General features: G+C 34.6%; 1 protein-coding gene across 1 annotated transcript in view; it reads left to right on the forward strand.

The window, feature by feature from the left end:
* Positions 1-25,864, forward strand: part of QKI (QKI, KH domain containing RNA binding) — a 155,180-nt gene that overhangs the window by 100,183 nt on the left and 29,133 nt on the right. The window contains 1 exon segment of the mRNA NM_001003021.2: positions 14,365-14,508. Within this exon segment, the coding sequence (NP_001003021.1) occupies positions 14,365-14,508 (144 nt within the window).

Consider the following 25,864-nt stretch of genomic DNA (forward strand, 5'->3'; position numbering starts at 1 on the left):
CTACTGAAATAAGACTGCCATTTGGTCTTCGTTCTTTCCTTGCTGTATTATGTACCCTGTTCACTTTTTTGAGGTAGGTAATGAGGAGAGAACTTCTTGTTTGTTGCCTTTCTACGTAACATATTCCTTTTATTCTCTATTTTCCAGTGTCCAAATGCTGATTTAGGGTTTGGAGCATACTTAACATTCCAGTTACTGTTAGTAAATATGAATACTTGGTAGGTGCTCAGGACGATGGAATGTAAAACAATTAATTTTAAGTCATACTGCTTTTTTCCTTATCAGGATCTTGAAATTCAGTTAATGACAGTAGAGCTCTACAGTTAGGCATCTCTGTATTAGAGACTATTGTGGTTTTGACACTGCTTATCGCTGATGGGTTCAAGATTACCTGAAGGAGGCTGTGAATTCATATTTGGGCAATATGATGCTATAAATATCCACAGTGGCATTAGATTGGACAGACAGGACATTGCAGAGTAACAACTATAAATAGTAGAGCTGCTTTTCATTTTCTGTCTTGTTGTCCTCAAGAACTGTATAACCTAACAAACCATGTGCTCTTGCTCTCTTATATTTTGGAAAATTTAATTATATAACATTAGGCTCTGATCTTTGGCTTCAAGAAATGAGGCAGGCCATAGCTATATGTGGATCCTTCATGATAACCCTTATTTTCCTGTGATTGTAGTTTATTCATTTGATTCATCTTTTTATTTTGTGTATGTGCTTTTACTTCAATTACATGTTTAGTGTATTTATATTTAATCACAGCAGGCAGGTGTAGAATATTCTGTTTTGGTATTTCCTAGTTGATATTTTTCTTGATACATCTTAAATTGAAATTTTTAGGTATTATTTTCCCTAACCCATGTAGAAAAAGTACACATGTAGAATGCACAAGAAAATACTACATGGCTTTAGTAGTCATTTAACCAGTATATTTTATTTACTTGCTACTTTTAAGTTTAGAAATTTAATTCCAGATGTTTTTTTTAATTTTTTTTATTTTTATTTTCTTTAATTCCAGATGTTTTTTAAATGCTTAGTGTATACAAAGTATTTTGCCAGATGCTTTAGGGAAATGATTCCTAATATATAAGGATAGTAGTGAGTAAAGTTAATGCATAATGATTTTTTTTAAAAAAACTAATCTGAATTTATATTTTTAAGCAGATTTGTATTGTGTTCATTATAGTAGCATATATACATGTTGAGAAACCAGTAGTACATTTGTATATGACATGACTCATTGATAAAATATGCATAGATGTAAAATGATAAATACTCAACAAAAACTGATGAAAACATTATAAAAAGTACAAGCCCAGATCTGTGCAGATGAGAACAGAGAAATGTGCAGCTCTTGGTTATATACCAAACTCATATTTAGGCATTTTTAAATATATTTTAAATATATTTATATTTTAAATATAAAAAAATGAAGGAATCATCTTGCTCTCTGGAGGCTTACTACTCTGTATGCTGATGTAGAAGACTATACAGTTTTAAGTATTACAGAACCATGAAAACCTATGGAAGCAAAGTGAGGGAGGTGAATTCAGAGAGGGGGTGGTGTGAAAATACTATGGAAGAAGTATTTGTACTCATTCTTCAATTTTTAATTTTTAATAAATTCCCTTTACTACTCTTTTGGTAAGTTTTTGTAGAGCTCATGGAATAATCATAGTTTATTCCTTTTTCTGGGAAACTGTAGTAGTTCTTTATGTGCTGTTTCAAATCTAAACCCTATATGGAAGACAGTTCAATGATTTGATTAGCTGAGCTCTCCTCCAGTTTGCTACCCTGGAGATTACAGGTGCATCTTTATTGAGCTTGTTTGTCATAAAAATTTTATTTTAAAATAATTTCATGTTTTAACTTAACATTTAGCATATTTTTATTGACTAAGTTAATTAAAAGTTAGATTATGTAAGATGGCACTCTTTATCCCCAAGGAGCTTTCTGCTTTTATTTTCCTAAATTATAACCTACAGTCATCTTAGTTTATTTGCTGTTCTTCAGTCATCAGTTCTCTTATATTTTTGCTATGTCATTTTCTACAGTCCTCTCTTCCTGTTTGATTTTAGATAGCAGCCTGTTTGAACAGTGGCAACATCAGTTATATAGGTCTTATGAAACGCTCAGTGCTCCTCTTAGTGCTGTACAAACATAGCACATTCAGAGCTCATCCTAGTCCTGTGATGTTAAGTACTAGACTGAGCTCTGTTAATGAAGGTGAGGACACCAAGGTTCAAGTATTTTGCCTAGATACAGCTAGTTAGTATTATAAATTCATTTAGAATATCAGCAAGTTGAATATTCAGAAAACGTATTTAAAAATCATATTCTAAAATAAATCATTGTTTTGTTTTGAATGTGTGTCGAATTTACTAAGTAAATTCCATTAGGAAAAAGTACCTGTATAGTAGTGAACCATATACTGTCATTCTCTTAACTCTCTCCTTAAAACTATCATACTTGGGGGACACTGTGTGGCTCAGTTGGTTAAGTGTCTGCCTTCAGCTCAGGTCATGATCTCAGGGTCCTGGGATCTAGCCCCATGTCACACTCCCCGCTCAACTGGGAGTCTGCTGCTCCCCCTCCCGCTGCTTGTGTGCTCATGCTTGGGCATCTGCATGCGCCTTCTCTTTCTCAAATAAATAAATCAAATCTTTAAAAACAAAAAAACTAACTATCATGCTTGGCCCTGGGAATGATCTTTGTTCAAGGAAGTAAGTTAACCTGTAGGTGGCTTTGTCAGAATAATCATCTTGTTTATTCTCAATGAAATAATTACAATACTTTTTATTATGGTTTTAAAATATTTAATCTTTTCTACTTAGTAGTATAATGTTAGTTGTAAAATATTTAAAGCAGACCGTATAATCTGAAGTCACTTTAGCTGAGTGATACTAAGTCAGGGTTCTGCCCATTAGTTTATCTCATTTTTGAGTGAGAAACAGGTGATTTATAGTAATAAATTTAAAAGGTTTAAAAGGATTGATTAGCTTTGTAAGATATAAATTGCTGCGTATGAGGCCCTATATGTTTACTTTTTGTTAATACTAGGTGTGACTTCATCTTTGTATCTCATGCTGTACTTAGTAAAAATTGAACAGTTGTGGGGCATTTAATATGGAGGTGACTTTGATTCTAGACTCCTTGCAGCTTTTTAGATGGTAATACACATCAGAATTGCTATGTCTGAAAATAAAAATGATAGCAGGAAACATTCTGAGAGGATCTGGGGAAGATTTCATTATGATTCTTGTATAGGAAGATTTACATGGAGATGTCAATTGTCCCTAGTTAATTTTCAAAATATTACATAATCCCAAGTGGAAATCGGCAATTTTTTTTCTGGAGCTAGACAAAATGATTATAAAGTTTATGTGAAAAAATTAACAAGAATAACCAGGAAAGTCTTGAAAAGGAAAAATTTAGGGGACAGGACTAAGGCTTCCAGAATTTAAAACATATTAAAAGTCTGTAAGTAGAACAAAGTGGTATTAATGCATCATTGGGACAAAACAGAAATTGGGATTTTGGTGTTTGGGTGGGGGAGAGTAGAAATATTCAGTCTTTTTCTTTTTTCTTGCGTACTATCAGCAAGTAAACATTCCAATTTAATATTTTAAAACCCCACATTTTAAAACAAATGACTTCTTTCTATACTTGTAATTATCTTATCTTGCATGTACTAAATAGTGAAGAGAAAAAGACACAGTATACAGAATTCCACATAGGAACGGCAAAAGGATTCTACTAAAGCTTTAAGGAGGTGTGTCGTGTTTCCAGGGATAACAACTGCTTTTATATGGGTGATTGTTAGCAACAGAAACTCAGCCCCAAGTTTCTGAAAAAATTTCCTGACAGTTCTTTATTTCTATTCTCTCTCTATTTTTGTTAACCAGTAGTCAGCCATTGGTCTTTATACTTGCTGGGAAGTGAAATTAAAAATCACTTGATTATATTTGTCTTTTTATGGGAAAATCTTTACACATATTTAGATCAGTCTTTTCACCTTCACTGTGGTATCATCAAGATCATATTCAGCTTCCCAAATGGTCACAGCGAAACTTACTTTCGCATTCTGCAGACAGCTCTGATCTAGAGAAATCTTAATTTGGTTGTCATTGGAAGAAACCAATATGATTTGGCCATATTGAGGTCATAACTGGTGATATAATTTGGACACATGGTTATTACACTTAAATTAGTAGACTTAATGTATGAAAACTGGAAGGAGGATATACCTGACAGTCTTTTAGTACTGTTTACAGGCAGTGGATATTTCTTGTGAAGGAAAGTATTAAGAATAGTCCCTTTTTTCTTAACTTGGAAAATATTTGACATAAAAAGTTCTTCATGTTGAGGGAATTGTCTCATTGTGCTTTATTTATCTATTTCAAAAATCTATTTATTTTAGAGAGCATGCGAGCACGCAAGTAGGAGGGGAAGAGGAAGAAGAGGGAGAGAGAATCCCAAGCAGACTGTATGCTGAGCACAGAGCCTGACCTGGGGCTTGATCTCACAACCCTGAGATCAGTATCTGGGCCAAAACCAAGAGTCACACATTCACTGCCTGTGCCCTGCTGGTGCCCCTTATTGTGCTTAATTTAACAAGCTTTTGTTGAATGCTTGCTTCCTAAAGAATTTCCTTGAGGAGGCTTCAACAGACAGTATAAACATATTCTAATCTTCATATATTATTAGAAAATAATTTGCTTTGAAAATATGATTGTTGGGGCTCTTGGGTGGCTTAGTTGGTTAACCGTCCGATGTTTGATTTTGACTCAGGTCATGATCTCAAGCTCAATGTTGGGCTCCCCATTTAGCTGGGAGTTTGCTTCTCTCTCTCTCAAATAAATAAATAAATCTTTAAAAGGAAGAAAGAAAATGTTGCTGGCCTCAAGTTCAAGTTAAGAAAATTTTTGAGGTGGTTTATGTATACAATGGAATATTACTCAGCCATTAGAAATGACAAATACCCACCATTTGCTTCAATGTGGATGGAACTGGAGGGTATTATGCTGAGTGAAATGAGTCAATCGGAGAAGGACAAACATTATATGTTCTCATTCATTTGGGGAATATAAATAATAGTGAAAGGGAATAGAAGGGAAGGGAGAAGAAATGGGTAGGAAATATCAGAAAGGGAGACAGAACATAAAGACTGCTAACTCTGGGAAACGAACTAGGGGTGGTGGAAGAGGAAGAGGGCGGGGGTGGGGGTGAATGGGTGACGGGCACTGAGGGGGGCACTTGACGGGATGAGCACTGGGTGTTATTCTGTATGTTGGCAAATTGAACACCAATAAAAATAAATTTATTAAAAATAATAAAAAATAAAAACTTCGCTAAGAAAAAAAATTTTTGAGGAACTTTGCAGCTGGAGTCAGTGAACAAATTATGTGAGGCCTACTTTATGTCCATTTTCTCAGTGAATATTAAACTTAATTTAAGATTGCATATACAGCTGGAGATAAATGTCTAAGCTTTATTGCTTGGTTTAAAATGTATATTCATAAGTATGTTGCTGGAACCTTGGTTTGCTTAAATACGTTAATACTTTTGAATTCTTTTCTTGGAAGTTTTGACATATGAACTTTCACATTAAGAGCACAGTAGGGGGAGAAGTCTTACGCTCATTTGCCTGACTACAAATGTGTAATTAAAAGAGTTTATCAGCAGGGGTTGGGACAATCAGTGTGGTCTGATGTTTCATGTTATAGAATTACTCTGTTCAGATAGATACTGTAATTAGAACATAATTTTAAACCTCACAGGCACTTACTCATCAGGTGTTTTTTGGTTTTATTCTAAAAACCAATCAAAACCAAAAGTGGTTCTCAAATTTTGATATATATATATTTTTTTTTTACTTAATAGCTTTATGTCATTGTATATAGTAGCTTCAAAAATGAAATGGATGATATGTAATGGAGAAGTATGGTTAGAACTTATTTCATACAGGACAATGTTTTGAATTAGCCCTAATTCAATAATTTGGAGATGTTCATTGTGTACTATGATCAAATTTTAGTTTTAAGAATCTCACCCATTGAAAACTTTAATATAACTGAAGGAATTCTATGTGTTAAATGGCCACAGGTTTATCATTTTTGTGTCATTGAAATTTGATAGGCAGTTCTCTCATCTAGGAAATAAAAAAGCATATTTGTAGATATGAGATCTTTTTTTTTTTTTTTTTTTTTTTTTTGCCAGGTGTTTCTCTGACAGTTGTCAGAGAACTATTCTTCTATATATTCTACTGTTCTTCATATAACTTATTCAGGAATTCATTTATGGAGAAAGAGCACTTGACTTGGAATTAGGACATAGGACCAACACCAAAAAAACAAAAAGCACATATACCAGATAATTTCAGTGTGTTGCCTTATCTGTGTCCAAAGTCCCTACTATCTCCAAATGGTGTGCAAACAAGACATGTTTAAAATACCACACAAAAAATTTTAAAAGTAAAATAGAAAAGGTCTTAAGATTCAAGATCTCAGTGTTCTGTTTCTGGCTTTTTCACTAACTCATGCTTTTGGGGGGGACAGTTTGCTTAATTAGGGCTCTCAGGTAGGTAATGTCTTATGCTAAGAATTAGTGTTGGAGTGCAAGCTCTGAGGTCATTCTGCCAGATAGAACACTTAACTGTCTAAATGACTTGAGCAAGCCATGTCTGTCTCAGCCTCCTTATTAGCATGTTGTAGGAATAAGAATACTATACTCACACAGCTGTTACAAGGAATGAATGAGGTGGTTTGTTTATATTGCTGAGAATAGTACTTGGCAAGCAGTAATTGTTTAATAAAAGCTTAGTTACTATCTTATCACCATCGTTATTTTCATTTCTAAATTTCTTCATCACCTGAGAGACTAAAAGTTATTTGAAATGTGTTATTTCTTTATAGCATACTTGTCAGGAATGTAGATCATAATAAAGTATCATTGGTAATTGTATCTACAATCAGGAATGGATGGCATTATAAAGTTTTATATGCTGCTAAACTTTAATTTACTATATAAATAAAGCTATATTGCCATTTCCTTCAATGTTGTCATTTCAGCCTCTCTAAAATTAAAAGATTAAAGGTCAGTGGTTTTGAGTTTTGAACTTATGTACAGACATAGTAGTTATATACGTTGTCTTTGCTCTTACGTTGTTCTCATATTGAGATAGAGCTTTAGTCTTGAAGGGTTTTTTCTTTTTCTTTCTTTTTCTTTTTCTTTTTCTTTCTTTCTTTTCTTTTTTTTTTTCTTTTTTTTTTTTTTTAAGATTTTATTTATTTTAGAGCAGGAGTAGGGAGAGGAGCAATGGGAGGGAGGTAGAACTAGCTGACTCCACCATTGAGCTCAGAACCCAACCTGGGCTCAATCTGAGGACCTTAAGATCATGACCTGGGCCAAAACCAAGAGTTGGATGCTTAACACACTGAGCCACTCAGGCACCCACCCCGAGTCTTGCAGTTTTAAAAAGACGTTGACCTTTCTGTTACTGCATTATTCTTATATAATGAAACAAGGTAGTCCTAAGGTGACAGAGTAAAGGGAAAGCACTGTCTGGATATGAAAGTCATACCTTATCAGCATTATTGTAGAAATATGGGAAAGTTAACTAGAAGAGAAGAGAATACAAGTAAAAGAGAGGTGTAAAGATTGTCACGTGGAACTGTCAACTTAAATACCAGGGTGAAAAGAAGCAGGCCCAGAAACCAAGATCTATATAAAGGGAGATTATATAGAGGCTTCTATAGGCAGAGACACAAAAATAATGAATACAGCAAAGTACTGTGGGGAAAGCTGCAATATATTGATGTATCTTAATGACACTCCTCAATAAAAAAGCTGAGTTGTTGAGTTCAGTAAGTATTTAAGGGCCAGATAGGTGTAAAGTCAGTTATATACATACTGTCAAGGGTATAAAAATCAATGAGAACATGGTTCTGGTATCAACTAAGCTCGAACTTTCTTATAAGCTAGAACAGGTAATTATAAGTTGCAATATGATAGAACAAAAGATAAATAAAAGCAAATATTAAAGAAGCATTCTGGACATAGGAGATAACTTATGTAGTTATGGGTGTCATAATCCATGTTTATGAATAGGCCAATTTATTTACAACATGGAATGAATATAAGCAAGAAATGATACCTGAAATTTGTGTGGTTTGTGAATGGGTATATGTAGTAGCTTAGCTTCTCCGTCAAGGTACAAATAACCTTATGACTGCATTTCAGAGATTGTTCTACAAAACCACTTAGTCCTTGTCCTCACATTTCAAAAATCTGTACTCCTTAGAATCCATAATAACTGAGACCTAATTGTAGACAAGTTTGGAGAAGGGAGATAACAAACTTCAGTTGAGACATACTGAGAGTGCTTTGGAGATACTGATACCACATGTCAAGTTGACAGTTGAATCTGAAGGCCTAGAAATCAGCAGGGATGACTGTGCTGGAATGCAAATTTGGGACTGTCAGTGCAAAAAAACCCATGCTCTTCTGTATTGCTGAGGATTTGGTGGCACATTAAATGACATGACATTGCTCTGTGTGAATATAAACCAGACATTGTAATCATGAGTAATAGTGAGCTGTTTTTTCCACATCATATCTCTGCTGTTGACTCTTGAAATGTAACTGTAGAAAGAAATCAATGCCTTAACCACAGTTTCTGAGAACTATACCATTTTGGATGTATATCCATTTTGCTATCCCTCCTCTCTGCTTCATTTCAGTCTTTTATTTGTTGCAAATTATTAAAGTGAGAAATTTAGGGAGTAGGTTCATAACGTACATTTTGGGTACAGAAGTATGTACCCTAATCCTATTTTATTTGTTTTCTTATGACTGAATAAAAAACCTTTATAGAGAGGTTTTATTGACTTCCCCTATAGTATTCATCCAATTCCATATTGCCTTTATTATCTGTTACAGAAGCAGAAAAAGAACGCAGGGAGAAATCTGGTTGGTAATGAATAATAATTACTAAGGCTTAAAACTCACTCTTCGGGCAGCTCAGGTGGCTCAGCAGTTTAGCGCCGCCTTCATCCCAGGGTGTGATCCTGGAGACCTGGGATCGAGTCCCACGTCAGGCTCCCTGCATGGAGCCTGCTTCTCCCTCTGCCTCTGCCTCTGCCTCTGCCTCTGCCTCTCTCTCTCTGTGTCTCCCATGAATAAATAAATAAAATCTTAAAAAAAAAAAAAAACTCTTCAAGGAATTTGCTTAACTCTGAGTTTAGAATGGACTACAATTGGATAAATGTGGCTTCTGGGTAGAATGATCTTAAAACCTATTTTTTAAAAATCAAGTTTGATATATTTATGAATTACATTATGTAATTATGTGAAGTCTGTGGATGAAAACATGGGTGCCCCCTGCGCCCCCGCCTGCCAAGATTCTTTGGTATTTATTCCTTATTGTTACCTTGTGTGCTTATGTTGCTGGTAGTTGATTTTTTGTTTTGTTTTGTTTTCATCTCCTCTTTCTATTGTGGTGAGAACTCAGTGGGCCCTTTTTCATTTGGAAGCTCTTACCTTTCACTTTGGTTTCAAAAGTATGTATTACGGTGATAATTTTTCTTCCTCCTTCTTCCTTTTTCTTTTTCTTGGTGAAACATCTGTCATTTAGTTTCTGGACCTTTCGAACTAGTCCTCTAATTTTTAACTGTTCTTTACCATTTTCAATCTCTGTCATTGCTGCTGCTTGGACGGAGAGTTTCTCAGTTTTTGTCTTCCAGTCTACCAAGTTTTTCATTTTACTGTCATAGTTTTAGTTTCTCAGATTCCCTGTTATGTTTTGAATTATTTTAACAGCATCCTTTACCTCAAGGATACAGCATCTTCTTTTAATTCAAAACTCTGCAGAATTTTGAATTTTTCTTCTCTCTGGTCAGTGGTTGTTTTCTTGAGGTGGTTTTCTGTTTGTTGGGCTGGTCAGACTCCCAAGAGAAAAGTCTTCCAGTCTTCCTCCACTAGTGTGTGGGCTGACTGCCCTTGCTCTAGGTGTAGAGCTGGACACCTCAACCTTCAGTGTGTAAATGATCCCACCAACTGCCCCTCAAAACCCAGTTCTGTAAAGTAGAACTCTTTAGGAATACATTTCTCATCTTTTGCTGGGAATTAAGGAGTGCCAGCTGAGAATAGATGTGGAATTCAACTGCTCCCTTAGTGAGAATTAAATCAGTCTTCAAGTCTTAGCCCCACCTTTATCCCTATGACTATTGCTGCCATTGCCTCAGCTTTTTCCCTGGGGGATGGAATGAGATGGCAGGGGGAGGAGTCTACAGCAGAAATTGGTTCCTTTTCTCCTGGGGTTAGCTAAACCCCTGATTGCTCAGCCCAGATGCTTTGTGGTTTCTCAATTGTTTCCTTTCCCATTTTCTTCCTTATGAGTTTTGTATATTTTAAACTCTACAGTATTCTAGAATTTTAGGAGGGACTATAAGTACATGATGATGATAATCTCACCATCTTTATCTTTGTCTACAAGTTTTTATTCTTTCAAGTGTTTTTAAAACTAAGCAAAACCTGGGGCACCTGAGTGGCTCCAGTGGTTGAGCATCTTTGTTCGGCTCAGGTCATGATCCTGGGGATCCTGGGATCGAGTCCCACATCAGGCTCCCCACGGGGAGCCTGCTTCTCCTTCTGCCTATGTCCCTGCCTCTGTCTCTCATGAATAAATAAATAAAATCTTAGAAAAAAATAAGCAAAACCCTTCATTTTGAAGCAAACATTAGGGGAGATGTAACTTTCTTTTATTTTCAGTTTTTAACTGGCACTTCAGTTGTTGAATTAATTAAGAGTATACATTTGCCAAAGTGTTTTACAACTTAAAAATGTATTCCTTCATTAAAGCACAATGTCAAATTATACTTTAACTTTATTCTCTGTTCCTATCATGCAATTAATCTCTCTTCCTTTTGAAATCCTTCGGCTTTTTGCCTTTCCATGTATAAAAGTTTCTGTGGTAAGTCTTATGGTATTAGTTTTTATTCCTACACCTTTCTAAATATTTTGGATTATAAATCTTCCTCAGTTACCGTTGTATTAGCACCTATATTAGTATCTGTATTTGTGTCTTACAAATGTGTATATGGGTATGTACATACATACACTAACTTTAGTTGTCTTTGTCTACAAATGATAACAGTTATAGGTTAGTTTTGATTGATTGGTTTTTCTTCTCAGTTATGTTACATTTTCCTGCATCTTTGCATGCATGTTAATTTCTGATTAGATGCCAGATAGTGTGACTTTTACCTTGTTGGGTAGATGTTTCCTATTCCTGTAAATATTCTTGGGCTTTGTTCTGCGACACAGTGAAGATAGTTGGGAACACTTTTCATCCTTTTAGATCTTGCTTTTAAGATTTGATTAGGCAGTACTGGAGTAGTCTCAGACCAGGTTTAATTATCTCCTATGACTGAGGCAAGCCTTGTATATACTTTACCTAGTATCTGTGAATCATGAACTCTTTTAGTCTGGCTCTCTGAGGGAACCCAGCACTTTTACCTTGGGTCCTGTGGCTGGTTCTTTCTCCAGCCTCTGGTATTTCCTCTGCCACACATGCACTGACTAATGTTCAGCTGAGTGTTTGAGTGGACCTTGTGCAGATCCCCAAAATTCTTTCAGAATAGCTCTAGTACTCTTCTCTGAAATCTCGCTGGTTTGGTCTCCCTGGATTTTTTGTTTAGTCTCCACAAGCCAGAGAGGTAGCCTGGCTGGCACCCTTCCCCAGCCTGCATCCTGGAGACTCCCAAGCCAGAGAACTGAGGTAATCCTAGGGTTGACTTCTTGATTTGCCATCTCTCAGCCTCATTGTCTTTATTGCCTGACATTCAGAGGCTTGAGAACTGTCATTTCTTGTGCTTTGCCTGTTTTTTATTTTATTTATTTTATTTTATTATCACTATTATTATTTTTTGGTTGTTTCAGCCAGGAGAGTGAATCTTGTCTGTTATTTTTATCTTGGCTGGAAGCAGAAGTCCCTTACTCCTATGAATATAGACACCCTTTTTTAGGTTCATCAAAATGTACAAGTCATTTTATTAGATCTATCAGAAAATTGATATATAAAAAAATATAAATATAAATTGGTGAAAAAATATTGTTAACATTTTTTAACATAAAAATTAAAATCTGTATTTAAAAATTGATTTTTCTTGCCACAGTAGAGATACATTCATATATATTTTATGTTGTTAGCCCTAGAGAGAACCCTGAGGTTCTCAATTTAACTCCTTGATACCCTAATTTCCCTTTTTTTTTTTTTTAAGAGTTTTATTTATTTATTCATGAGAAATAGAGAGCACAGCAGAGATATAGGCAGAAGGAGAAGCAGGCTCCATGCAGGGAGCCCAATGTGGGACTCGATCCTGGTACTCCAGGATCACGCCCTGGGCCAAAGGCAGGCGCTCAACCGATGAGCCACCCAGGCTTCCCCCTAGTTTCCCATTTTTTTCCATGGTGTCTGTCCCCTAGGCAAGATGAAATACTTAATAGATACTTTTATTGAATAGTTACTTCCAAACAGCTTCATTAGTATTTGAATCAAAGCAACTTAAAGTGAAAAAAATTAAATTTTATTCATAAATTTTAATGTTTATTGACATCATTTATTAATGAGATCTCTATTTTTCTTGGGCACCATTCAGATTAGCAAACATTAGGAGAGCAAACAGTATTTTCATACTAATGATATTAACAAATATGGGCAGAAACATATATTTGACTGTTAGAATTCATTTCCATCCTTATTGGCTAAGGCCCATATATTTTCGTTAGCATGACCTCTACAAACATGTAAGTTGTAGTATAGGGCTGTTTTATTGTATTAATTTTATTAATTTATGCCAGTTTTTTTTTTATGCCAGTTTTTTAATCTCCTTTGGAATCTTACTTAAAATTTATTTTTAAATTTACTTTTATTTAAATTCAATTAATTAAAATATAGTGTATTATTAGTTTTAGAGGTAGAGTTCAGGGATTCGTCAATTGTATATAACACACAGTGCTCGATATGTCATATGCCCCATCACCCAGTTACCCCATCCCAGAATCTCACAATTTAGTAGTGACATTTAAGAGGAAGGTACAGCCACACACATTATCTTTTGTTACCTTGCACTGAACCAGGTACATGTATCCATACCATTTCTTTACTTATTTATAAATTTACACTCTTATTTTCTGGTTTTAAAACTGATTTATGAATTATATTACTTATGAATGTGTCTGTTATCTCTAAAACTTAAAGCAAGAAGTAATTGTGAAATTATCATATCTTAGGTGAAAGGGAAATGTAGTCAACCCTACTTTTAAACCTCCCTGTATATTGGTTTGACTAGGTTTCCATAATGGGGTATCCCTCACTAAGTGATTTGAAGACCTCAAGGAGATGAAACATTGATGTTTTCCATTAAGCAAGTACTTATGATTGCTATAAATAGTGACCTTATAGTTTACTGTTTTTAAAGCAAGGTCTGATGGAAACATATATTCCTTGTAATGATTATAGTGAAATGTTCCCATAATTACTACTTGATACACTTAAGTGGCATCTTTTTTTTTTTTTTAAGATTTATTTATTTATTTGAGAGAGAGAGAGAGAGGGAGCACAAGCAGGGGGAATGACTGAGGGAGAAGGAAAAGCAGGTTTCCCTCTGAGCAGGGAGCCTGACACAGGGCTTGATTCCAGGATCCCTAGATCATGACCTGAGCTGAAGGCAGACCCCTAACTGACTGAACCACCCAGGTGACGCTTAATTGGCTTTTTTTTTTTTTTTTTACATAATAATGTTTATGTGCAAAATACTTGTCCTGAACTTGAATTCAGCCAGTGTTATTTAAAGTAGTTGTACAGAAAAGGAAAAATCACTGAATTTGAGAATGCAAATGTGGATTCAGCTCCTAAATTGGCATGTATTAGCTGTGTGACCTCAATGCTGACTGTTTAAGTTAACCTTCATGATTTATTTACCCCATAAGTAAAATAGAGAAGAAATAATATGCTTTTTATGCTCACCTAAAGATGACTCCATAATGACTTTCTTAGTATATAAGAACATTGCAAGGGATCTGATGGCCTTGCTTACTGTTGTATCTTTAGCATCTGGTTTCATGCTTCGTACATGTAAGTGATCAACAAATATTTGTTGGATTAACTGTCATTTGACCACGTAGTTTCACACCAAGCCTTTTTTCAAGTAAAAGAATTCAAAAGGTTTATAATGTCATTATAGCAGAATGATGCAAACATAGCTTAAGTTATTGGCAACTTGTTAGTGTTATGAAAGATATATTCTCTCTGAGAAGAAAAATTGGTAATGTGTTTTGCAAATTTTTTAGGAGGAGCAGAATAGAGGCAAGCCTAATTGGGAGCATCTCAATGAAGACTTACATGTACTGATCACTGTGGAAGATGCTCAAAACAGAGCGGAGATCAAACTGAAAAGAGCCGTTGAGGAAGTGAAGAAATTACTGGTACCTGCAGTAAGTAATGATTTCCAAATCTTAGATTTGGGGCCCAACCCCGTTTTCCTTTAATTTTTTAAATTAGTGTAATGTTTATCTTAATGAAGAGGTTATTTTTTTATTTAATCTCAAAACATAAATATGATTTATAACTCATTTATTATAGCATAATAGGCAAACAGACATTACTCAGATCCTAAAATGGGAAAACCTGTTTATGTTGGGGAAGGAAATGTTGTGAGGGGAGCTAGCTCAATTAGTGTCCTACTTTTCAAAGATGTTATTATTATTGCCTCACTCTATTATAGGGTGAAAAGAGTAGATACATTATCAGTAAGGGGATGAAAACCTTTTTTGACGGAAGAGCAGTTTCTCATTGTAAGCAAGTAACAAATGTACAGAAAAGTCCTGTAACACTCCTGTGTTAGTAGGAGTGCATTGTTTGAGTTGGCTGTGAGTTCCAAGTACCCTCCTGGCATGTCATTGTCTCCATCGAAAGATTAATATATCACAATGAAATGTTCCCATAGTATGATGAAATTTTCTTTTAGAAAACAGGAGCTAACTTTTGTGGATTCATTAGATATCATCTCGAGCACTTTTCACACTTCAACTCATTTAATTTTTTTTTCTAAGATACTAAAAACTATTAAAGTTCATATTTAGGGGTCTTAGCTAAAACACTGAAAGTAATTTTGGAGGTGATGTCTCATAAAGGAATGACCCCAAATACCTTTGTTCTCGTCCTCCCGCTATTCCATCCTCCATCTTTCCCTCCCTGCCCAGCACCATCCTTGTCTTTTCTTATTACATAACCCTTTAGTAACTCCTCATTTAGAAATGATGGTTGCACGCACTCCCAGAGTATTGTATTTTTCAATGGAAAATGAAAAATAAATGATTGATTTTCAAAGTCTTTTTAAAAATATTTTTTTTGTTGGTAAAAATGATAGAAATGTGAACCATAACTTGCTACTGAAAAATTAGGAATATTCTTAGTATTCTGTCAAACAAAAACTTACTGAAATTTACATAAACAAGTATGGTGTCTGTTATTCTTTATTCCCGGAATAATCTATTCTATAAATAAACTTAGAAGCTATAAACATTTCCAATTTATGGGATAAAATTAACTACTTAGAAGAAAAGAATTCCACAAAGATGTTGTTCATTTAGATCTTATAAAGAATATAAACAAACAAATTATAAACTAAAATGCATAGTTTTATACTATTAACCCATATAATTTTCCTCCTTTTCCTTAATAATTGTACAGTTTTGAAAAGCTATATAATAAAGGACCTTTTTTTTTTTTTTAAGTATACTGGACTGTTCGTCCCGTGACCAGAAAAAAGTTATTTAACATTATTTTATTGCTATATATAGCTGAAAATGCTCAGCTCACATAATACTAAGTAAATAAGTTCACCTAATACAATAAATAGACCAGTCGTCTGATAATTAAAATTCTTACTGATTTATTAGTTTATTACAGCCATTCTGTGAACTACTTTAGTTTTAAAAGTTATTAACCTGGGAAAGAGCATCATGTAAAAGCTGTGTTAAGTAACTAGCTTACTAGTTACTAATGAGCTATGTTTCTTTCAGAAAGAGTAAATTTCTATTTCCTCATTTACAAAATGAGAATTGGAGTAAATGACTTCTAAGATTGTCTTTGAATAGACAATAGAATAGGTGGTAGTGGTTAAAAAAACGGGAGAAGTTTTTTAAAAAGTTCATACGATTTATATTTCAAAGGAAAAGAGCACTTTTAGTGATAAAATCTGTCTCCTATTGAAATTTTTTTAGAGTTATTAATTACTACCTCTGAAGTAATACAACTCTCTCAGAATTACAAATTGTAGACTAAAAATACTTGAAGGTGTATACATTCAATAAAGTAATTTAACCTTATAGGAATTTCTTAATCCTATCCATTTTGTCAGATATGCGTATTGTAACATGGCTGCTATGTCAGGAAATTTATTTTTATTAAACTCAACATTATTAAACATTTCTGCTGATGGTGCCCTGATAAGCAAAGGTTTAAATAAAACATAAGCTTTACAATCCTGAAGAATCAAGTGATTTGGGTTTTTACCTATAGGTTGTAGGGAGACAAAGCATTTATTTGAGAGCTGACTTCTGGATTCGAATCCCATCATTTGTGGCTTTTTACTGTCTCCCTTTCCTCATTGGAAACATCACAGTCAGTGATTGGGAACATCACTGAACTCTCATGTAGTTATTATGAAATTAGATGATACATGGAGAGTGCTTAGCATAATGCCTACCACAGAACTATTTCATAGACGTTTGCTTATAGCTTTTTGACACTCTAAATAATATTGTTCTATAATTGTGTAGGTTCACATACTGCTCTTTCCAAGTGCTGATTATAAAATGAATGCATTAATTCAGGATTGGAGAAAAATACAAGTTCCTTCTCAACTCATTATTCTTTTTAAGTAAATTGATTTGACCCTTATAAAAAAAATTCACTGTAAGGCTCCTTACAGAATCCTTTAGTTTATCATTACTTAAATATTTTCAAAACAGTATTTTTGGATTGAAAGTATGGACCCATCATGATTTTCTGAAAAGAATTCACACATAAATGAATTGGTTAAGTCTGATTTATTTTTTCCTGTTTGTGTAAGAGTTATAAAGGGAATGATAGGGACACTAGCAGTTATTTAGAAATGTATTATTTAAGATGCCCTCAGATTCAGAATTGCAGAACAGAATTATTGCCCTAACTCAGTGGGATTTGACTAAGGGTTGTCAGAATCACTGTGTGAAAGACAGCACATTTCTTATCAGCATTTATGTTTTGTCTAACTCTAGGTTGGCCCTCCAGTGAGCTGCCAATAGATCTTTTTAATTCTTATATTACATGAAGACGTTTTGAAACATTTCTGTGGTTTTCATATCTCAAAATTTATCTTGAGAATAGTGACACTCGGGAATTTTGTTTTGTTGACCATTTCATTCTCAAATGCTTATTTAACATTTCCATTAACAGTACTTTGCAGTTTTGCCTTTCCTGTCTCTAAATCTTATATGTCATTTGGAGTCTCTAGCCGTTACCAAGTGTCCAGAAAAATGCCAAATTCAGTCAAGTTTACTTCCTCCATCCCTCAGCTATGCTCACTTCCTTTTGCCTTCATTTTCTTTACCCTTATCTCAAGCCAGTTACTCAAAACCCCACAGCCAGCATTTGTACTTGTAGTTTTGGACTCCACAGACCCATCCTTACATTGCAGTCTATTCATAACCTTATCCTGCTTAAAAAACCCTTTTGGTGGTTCCCTCTTAACTCCAAGAGGAGAATGGAGAATTCTTGAATGTGTACAGTTTCCTTCATGATTGCTGTAGATTATCTTCCAGGCTTCATTTTTCACTCTTCCCAAAATCTAAAGTACACACACATACACAAACATTCCCTGCTAGAGCCACAGACTGAATCATTCTGTATTTATTTGATTTCTTGAACCTTTAGTCTTCTCCCTCCTGGACCTTTGAATTCATTCAGTAAATGTTCATTGTGTGCATTTACTATGTCAGCTATTGAGGATACAGAAAGAGTAAATAAAGCTAACAAAGTGCCCGCCATCTTGAAGCTTACCTTCTGGTTGAGGGGAGGGGGCAGCTTGGATTACTGACAATAAGATATATACACACACACACACACACATATATGTACACACACATACACATACTATAGTAGGTTGTGCTAAAATGTGAAGAAAAACAAAGCAGGAAATCGGGAGCCATGGATTAAGAAAATGCTATTTTATATGAGATGATTAGAGAATGCCTCTCTCAGAAGATGACATTTGGGAAAAAAGAAAACCTAATTGACATGTGGTGCAATCATTTGGATATCCTAGGGTTTCTAAGCAAAGAGAACAAGTGTGATGATGCCTAGAGACATTTTTGAGGTGTGTCAAAGGGGGTCCAGTGAGGAGCTTAGTGAGCAGGTGAGAGAGTGGTGGGAGGTGAAGTTGGGGAAATGGGGAAATGGCAGTTACAGAGGCCTATAGGCCATAATAAGGATATTAGATTTTAGTCTGACATAAGAAGCTCTTGGAGGAATTTGAGGAGAGGAATAACATGGTCTAATTTGTGTTTTAAAGAATCATTCTGAATAGAGAACAGACGCACTTTGAAGGTGATGGAGAAAGCAGAGAGATCAATGCAGAAGCATTTATATTTCATGAATGAGGTGAAAGGAGTGTGGACTAGGGTTGAAGGGGCTGACTAGTAGTAGATTAGGGATTTATTTTCAAGGTAAAGCTGGCAGGAATTTTGATGGATTGGGTGTTGTGTATATGTGAAGACTTCAAGGTTTTTACCCTGAGCAATTGGACTTTTCTCCTCTTCATATTGTTAGAGGAACAGGTTTGAGAGGAAAGTCAAGAAATCGGCTTCAAAAGTGTAAAAATTGAGCTAGCAAATGTTAATTGGGCATTTAGTTATAACAATCTGGGCCCAACAATAGATGGGCCCAGAATATGTCAAGTTTGAAGTTGTCATCATATCAAAAGCTTCTAGAGCCAGGAGGCTGGATGCTATCATCTAAGAATTGGATAAAGGTAAAGAATTAATCTGGGGACTGAGCCCTGGGTATTAGAGCGAGCATGAGTTGGGGAGTAGTGGGGGAGGGGAAGCAGGAGAAGCAGGAGAAGCAGACTCCCCACTGAACAGGGAGCCAGATGCAGGGCTTGATTTCAGGACCTTGGTATCATGAACTGAGCCGAAGGCAGATGCTTAACCAACCGAGCCACCCAGGTGGCCATTGCATTTTAAATTTTAATACTTCATTCATATTACAGTCTCTGAATTGCCTTCCAGAAAATTTCTACCAATTCACAGTCTTGCCATTGTTGTATGAAATGACTGTTTCTCAACACAGTCTAAAGCCTTGGGTATTAACCTAAGTCTTAAATCTTTGCTTTCCTAGTAGTTTAAAAATAATTATAATAAACTCTTTAATTACAAAAATGTGAATAAAATAATTATCATAGTTTTTTTAGGTTTTTATATTAAGCGACTGTGTGATATTATAGATAGTTTTGTAACAAAAAACTATATTCTTACCTTTACCTTGAACAGGTACACAGTTTCCTATTGTTTCCATGGGGAATAGGAGTCAAGATTACATTTTCATTTACAGAATAAATTTTAGGTAAAGTGTGGAATTGTCTTTGTATTATTTCAGTATATATGTTTCTTACCTAACCATGTGGACGAAGTTGATTTTTGGAAAGAAGTAGATGTAGAAAGAGTTGCATGTTTTTTGCCCATTTTGTTTAATGTTATATAGCAAAAGATCTATCCCTGGCTTGAGGGACCTGGGGGGAGTAGAGAGTGGAGAGCAGAGACTTTTTTGCTTTATCTGAAATTTCATAATTAAAATGTAATAGTTGATTATGTATCTTGCATCTGCTGATTTTTAAGATTTAAGAAAATATGGGTAAAGGTTGTACTTGTATTCCATGTGACAGGGTTCTAATTTTTCTAAAGATTTTGATGATTTTAATGTGTCCCCATTAATTCACATAACTCTACACACCACTAAATTTTCAGTAAATCCAAAACCTTTTTTAATTTTTTAAAAAGCATTTATATATTTATTCATGAGAGACACAGAGAGAGAGGCAGAGACACAGGCAGAGGGAGAAGTAGGCTCCATATAATATAGGGAGCCTGATGTGGGACTCAATCCTGGGACTCCAGGACTACGCCCTGAGCCAAAGGCTGATGCTCAACCACTGAGCCACCCAGACGTCCCAGTCCAAATCCTTTAAATTCAAGTTGGGTTTCAGAACAACCTTATGAAATAGGTTCTCTCTTCCCATTTTTCTAACAATCTCATGGAGAAACCTTAGCATTGTTAGAGAACATGGTAATTTTGTTTCCAAGAAATAGTTTAAAATTCTTATTTCACTGCAAAAGTAAAGGGTTGAGAGGATTCACACGTGATTCATTAGTAGAATCTGATAGCATCTTACATAGAGAACTTGTTTACTTTGGAAATAATACTGTTTTTAATTCAGATATTTCTTTGATTTTAACAGTTTATTTAAATCTCTTTTGTTTTTAAATCACAAAGCAAACGGTGCCTAACTAGAGAAGAATAGGTTCTCTGGTTATATATAATGTTTTTATCTGACAAGTCTGTTACCACCAAATATCTACTAAATATATCTTTTAAGTAATCCAGTCTGTTGTTTGAATCTCACTTCAATAAACCTCATCTATACTGCTTCAGATTCCTTTGGCCTTTAGTATACTGCTGTAATTACAGGGTGATCTTTTGTGAAAATTTTCATCTATACACACTGATAAAAAAAGGGGGGGGGGTACTGTATAACAGTGTCCTGACATTGCAGATCTTTGGGGATTTAGGTGATCTTTGGGCAGAGACCTATTGCTGATACAAATCTACCCTCGAAGTATTTCTTGAGCACCTGTATTCCTGCGGCCCAGCTGAAGTAATCTCTCTTCCCATTGTTAGTCTTATTCCATTTAATTAATTCTCCCATAAGTTAATAAGAGTGATTTTAAAAATGATACATAAATCATATTAAAGGCATGACTTGGCCATTTCACTTAGAATAAAATTCAAGTTCTATACTGGCATCTGTGAGTTAGGGCATTAGGTGAGCTGTCTGGTATGAAACTGTTGTACAGTGAGGAAGTTGTAAACAGATAGGTAGTTGTGAAGATGCATAAAGTCAGAGAAGGAAAATGTTAATGACACAATTTTAGAATTTTGGGTAGTTCTGTGTAACTATAAAGTTTAATTTCCACATGTGTAATTTTTTTTATAAGTTATTTTATAAATGGGAGAAAGAAATTTGAAGTACAAACTTGGAATAGAAGAAAATAAGGAAGAAAAAGAAAATCACATTTTCTAAAATGATGATCAGAGGATATCTTCAGACCGACCGACCAGTAGAATTCTGCTAAGTATGTAGGTAGAATGTGAAGCAGAGGTTTTATAGGAAGAAACAGTGCATTGTGTGTGACAAGATTTAATACAGTGACAGCCTTCTTATTTTAAGTGTACCCTGTAATGAATTATTTAGGGAATTGTGATTTCTGGCTTTATTATATTAAAGATAATTGAGTAGGAAAAAAATGTAGTTTTAATGATTCATATGGAATTTTATAATATGGATTATTTACTAATTTTTGCTCTGTATTTAAGATATATTGATTTTTTTTTTGGTATAAGCCTTATTGTGAAGTGACACTATTATTTGTTTTTCTATAAATTTTTGTTTTTTTATTGAAATTTTATAATAGTTACTAATTTAATATAGTTATCCCTTATGATGAATTATTATTTTATAGTTAGACAAATGATAGTTTAAATTATTTAGTTCTTATATATGTAAACCTTAGATTGTTAAACATATACATAGAACTTCTTTATTGTAATTAGGAAGCTTTCTTCAAGTGACATTTTAATGCTTGTTCTTATACACATCATAATTCTCATATCTTTCTGTGATCCCTTCAAAGTAAACTGGGCTGTTAAATTTCTTGGCTGAATTTCTTCTTATAGTCTTAGCATTTACTTAATATGCTTATATATAAGTACATAGAATTATATATAGCTTTTCAAATCACTTTAACATATATTTGATCCTTAGAGAAAACTTGTATTAATTTACTCATATACCAGTTCTGTCATCAGGTATTTTCATTTCCTTTATAATTACTATAGTGATATTATAATATGTTACACATTTTCACTTCATTTATCTTTTATAAAACAGTAAATCTGTTTCTAATTAATTTGGTTTTAATATTCTCATGTACATATTAGGACATGAGCATAGATCAGTTACTGTCTATTATTTTAAGGACTCATGAGGGTCTGTTATTTTTGGACTAGGATGGATGAAACCATTAGAGGAGTTTGAGAGAGGAATGACATGATCTGAGTAATATTTTTCAAGAATTACTTGACCTGCTCTGTTTAAAACAGTAAAGAGTACAGGAGCGGAAGAAAGGAACCTCTGATAGGAGCCTGCAAATTATGGCTCATTGGCCAAATCCAGCTTCCCACCTGTGTTTCAATAACCCATAAACTAAGAATGTTATTTGCATTTTTTTAGTGGCTGGGGAAAATCAGAAGAAGACTTCATGAAATGTGAAAATTGTATGAAATTCAAATTTCATTGTCCATTAAAAAAGTTTTATTGAAATACAACCTTGCTTACTCATTGACATATTGTCTGTGGCTGCTTTTGTGCTTCAGTAATAAGTTGAGTATCTGCAGCAAAGACCATATGCCCCAAAAAAAGGCATTTACTGTCTCATTATAGAATTTGCCAGTTCATGGACTATTGCATTAATCCATAGGAGAGATGATGGATTGGGCCAAGATAGCTGTAGAGGTAAAGCATGGTCTGATTCTGAGTGTATCTTTAAAGTGGAGCTGGCAAGGTTTGCTAATGGATGGTCTGTGGGACGTTAAAAAGCAAGGAGTCAGGGATGACAGCAAAGGCTGTAGACTGAACAACTGGAAGAATGTAATTGCTATTACCTCGATAGAGAAGACTTCAGTAGGAACAGGCTTTGAAGAGATTGTGTCAGGAGCTCTGTTTTAGATCTAGTAGGTTTGAGATAATTATTGGGTACCCAAGTGCAGAATATTCTAGTATTCTTTTCAGATTAACACATACTTATTCCAGGTTGATGGTTTTAGGGTACTAGGATACAGCAAATTATTTAAAGCAAGTCCTTAATATTTAGGGCAGTGATATTTCCCTAACTGTATTTCATGAGGCACTTTTCATAAGTACTCCATAAAGGAAGCCTTTAATATGCTAGTAAGTATGCGAAGCTCTGGTAGGAACCATTTCCAAATTTAATTGACACTCAAATTTTTATTCTGGGAGTACATTCACATCTAGTGTTCTAGAGATAGATGTTTAAGAAAGAATATGGCAGTTCCTGGGTCTGATGTAAATACAGTTGAGCTGTTTTTCAATGCTGAAGAATAGTCATTTTGAAGAGTTGAAGGGAAGAAACTTAAGGGTTTTTTCTGCTTATTACACATAAATTAAAACACACTCATTTAAAGTATATAGTGTGAGTTCTGGTATACCCATAGTCAAGATTTCATTCACCCCTTTGCCATCAATTAACCACCTCCTCCCACTGTCTCTAGGCAACTCCTGGGGTTAGTTCTCCCCACCCCTTTTTAATGGTCTCAAAACTTTATTTTTCCCCAGCTTTATTGACAGATGTTTGACCAATAAAAATTATATATGTCTTTGAGAGAGAAAGAGCACAAGCAGAGGGAGGAGCAGGGAGAGAGGGAGAAGTAGACAGACCCCCTGCTGAGCAGGGAGCCTACAGAGCTCCATCACAGGACCCTGGGATCATGACCTGAGGTGAAGGCAGACGCTTAACAGACTGAGCCACCGAGGCACCCCTATAGATGCCTTTTTTTTCATGTAGCATGGCATGAAAGTTTTTTGAAGTTATCCATGCTGTTGCATGTATCAGTGGATGCTACCTATTGATAATATTTCAAAACCAGTTTATCCTTTCACCTATTCTAATTTAGTTTTCATTTCTTCAAACACAAATGATCTCAAGCGTCTTTCCATGTTCTTTTTGACTATTTATGTATCTTCTTTGGTAAAGTATCTGTTTAAATCTTTGTCTTTTTATTGACTTGTCTTTTTGTTGGTTCTAACAATTCTTTATATATTTTGGGAATAAATTTTTTATCCATTATTCTGATCTGTAGCTTACTTTTTAATTTATTTTCTTGATTTTGTGGGGAGGCTTTTAATTACAAGTTCAGTTTTATTCATAAACATGAAACTTGTATTCTGGATTTTTATATTTTTTAAGGAATTTGTCCTTGTCATCTAAGTTTAAGTTTTTGTCATGAAATTTTTCCCTTTTTATCTTTTTATGGTCTATAGGATCTGAGATAGTGTTTTTTTTTTCATTCGTTATATTAGCAATATGTGATTCTTTCTGATTTTCTTGATCAGTCTAGTTCTAGAGCTTTAGTAATTTTATTGATATTTTCTAAGGACCAGCTTTTGGTTTTGTTGATTTTTTTTTTCTCTTCTACTTTCTACTATCTTAAAGATGCAAAATTCTTTCTATAATGCTTTAGCTGCTTCCACGACATAACATTATGTTGCATTTTTATTACAATTTATTTTTTACTTGCCTTGATCATTTCTAATTTGACCGATGGGTTATTTTCAGATGTTTCTAAATATTTGGGAGTTTTCTATTTATCTTACTGTGCCTGATTTCTAATTTAATTTTTTTCTTCTCTGAGAAAGTATTTTATAAGGCTTTATAGTCTTTTTGAATCTAATTAGGACTCTTTATAGTCCAGCATATGGTATGGATGAATATCCCACATACACTTTAAAAACATGTTTATTTTGCAATAGTTGGGTTTGTGTTGTTTGGTACATGTTGTTTAGGTGAAGGTGATTGAAAATACTCAATTTTCTCGTGTTATTAACCATTTTTCCCGATATATGTTGTATAGACTGGTTACCTAAACTGTATCATTGGCTGTGGCAATTACAGCTCAATTTCTGGTCACAGGAGGCACCACACATGAAGAAAGTAATTCTGTTCCTTACCTACAAAATGTACCCTCCATGCTAGTCCACAGTCTTACTTTATAGGCTTTTGATTACAGTGTCATAATAAACAAGAAGATTATGAAAGCATCTGTTAATGTTACTAAAAAGTAACATTATGTATAAAAAGTCTGTTTCCTTGTTCCTGTTTCTTCCTCTCCCTCCCTACCTCTCTCCCTGTACCCCCTCCATCTTTTTCTCTCTTTCTCCCCCTCTCTCCTTTATCCATTCTCCCTCTTTCTCTCCATCTCTCTCTCCCCCCTCCATGGCCTTCTCTCCATCTCTCTCCCCACCTCCATCTAGCTCTCCCTCCCTCCCTCCCTCCCTCTCTCCCTCCCTCTAACTCCTTCACTATGTGAATACATCTATTATCTCAGCTATCAGATACCATCCCTCTTTCAGTTCTCATTCCAGTTAGTTGGAAAATAACTATTTCTTGTCATTAGCTAAGACCTTATATGGATACATATCCTATGATGTTTTCTAATCTTTGAAGGAACCTCAAAAACACTAGAATAGTAGAAGCAGGGAGGATATTGTGCTGGACTTATGTGGATATGAAGACTCAGAAAGGTGAGGGATATCTAGCCAAATACCCTTTCTCACTATACTTTTTTCTTCCCTTTTAATAGGAACAGATGTAAAGATTTGTGTTACAGAGGTAAAATACTAAACAGAAAGACTAAACTAAATGAGCATACCAGCCTGTATTAGAGAAATGTTTT

This window comes from Canis lupus, chromosome 1 (assembly GCF_011100685.1).
Source record: "Canis lupus familiaris isolate Mischka breed German Shepherd chromosome 1, alternate assembly UU_Cfam_GSD_1.0, whole genome shotgun sequence".
Classification (NCBI taxonomy): Eukaryota; Metazoa; Chordata; class Mammalia; order Carnivora; family Canidae; genus Canis; species Canis lupus.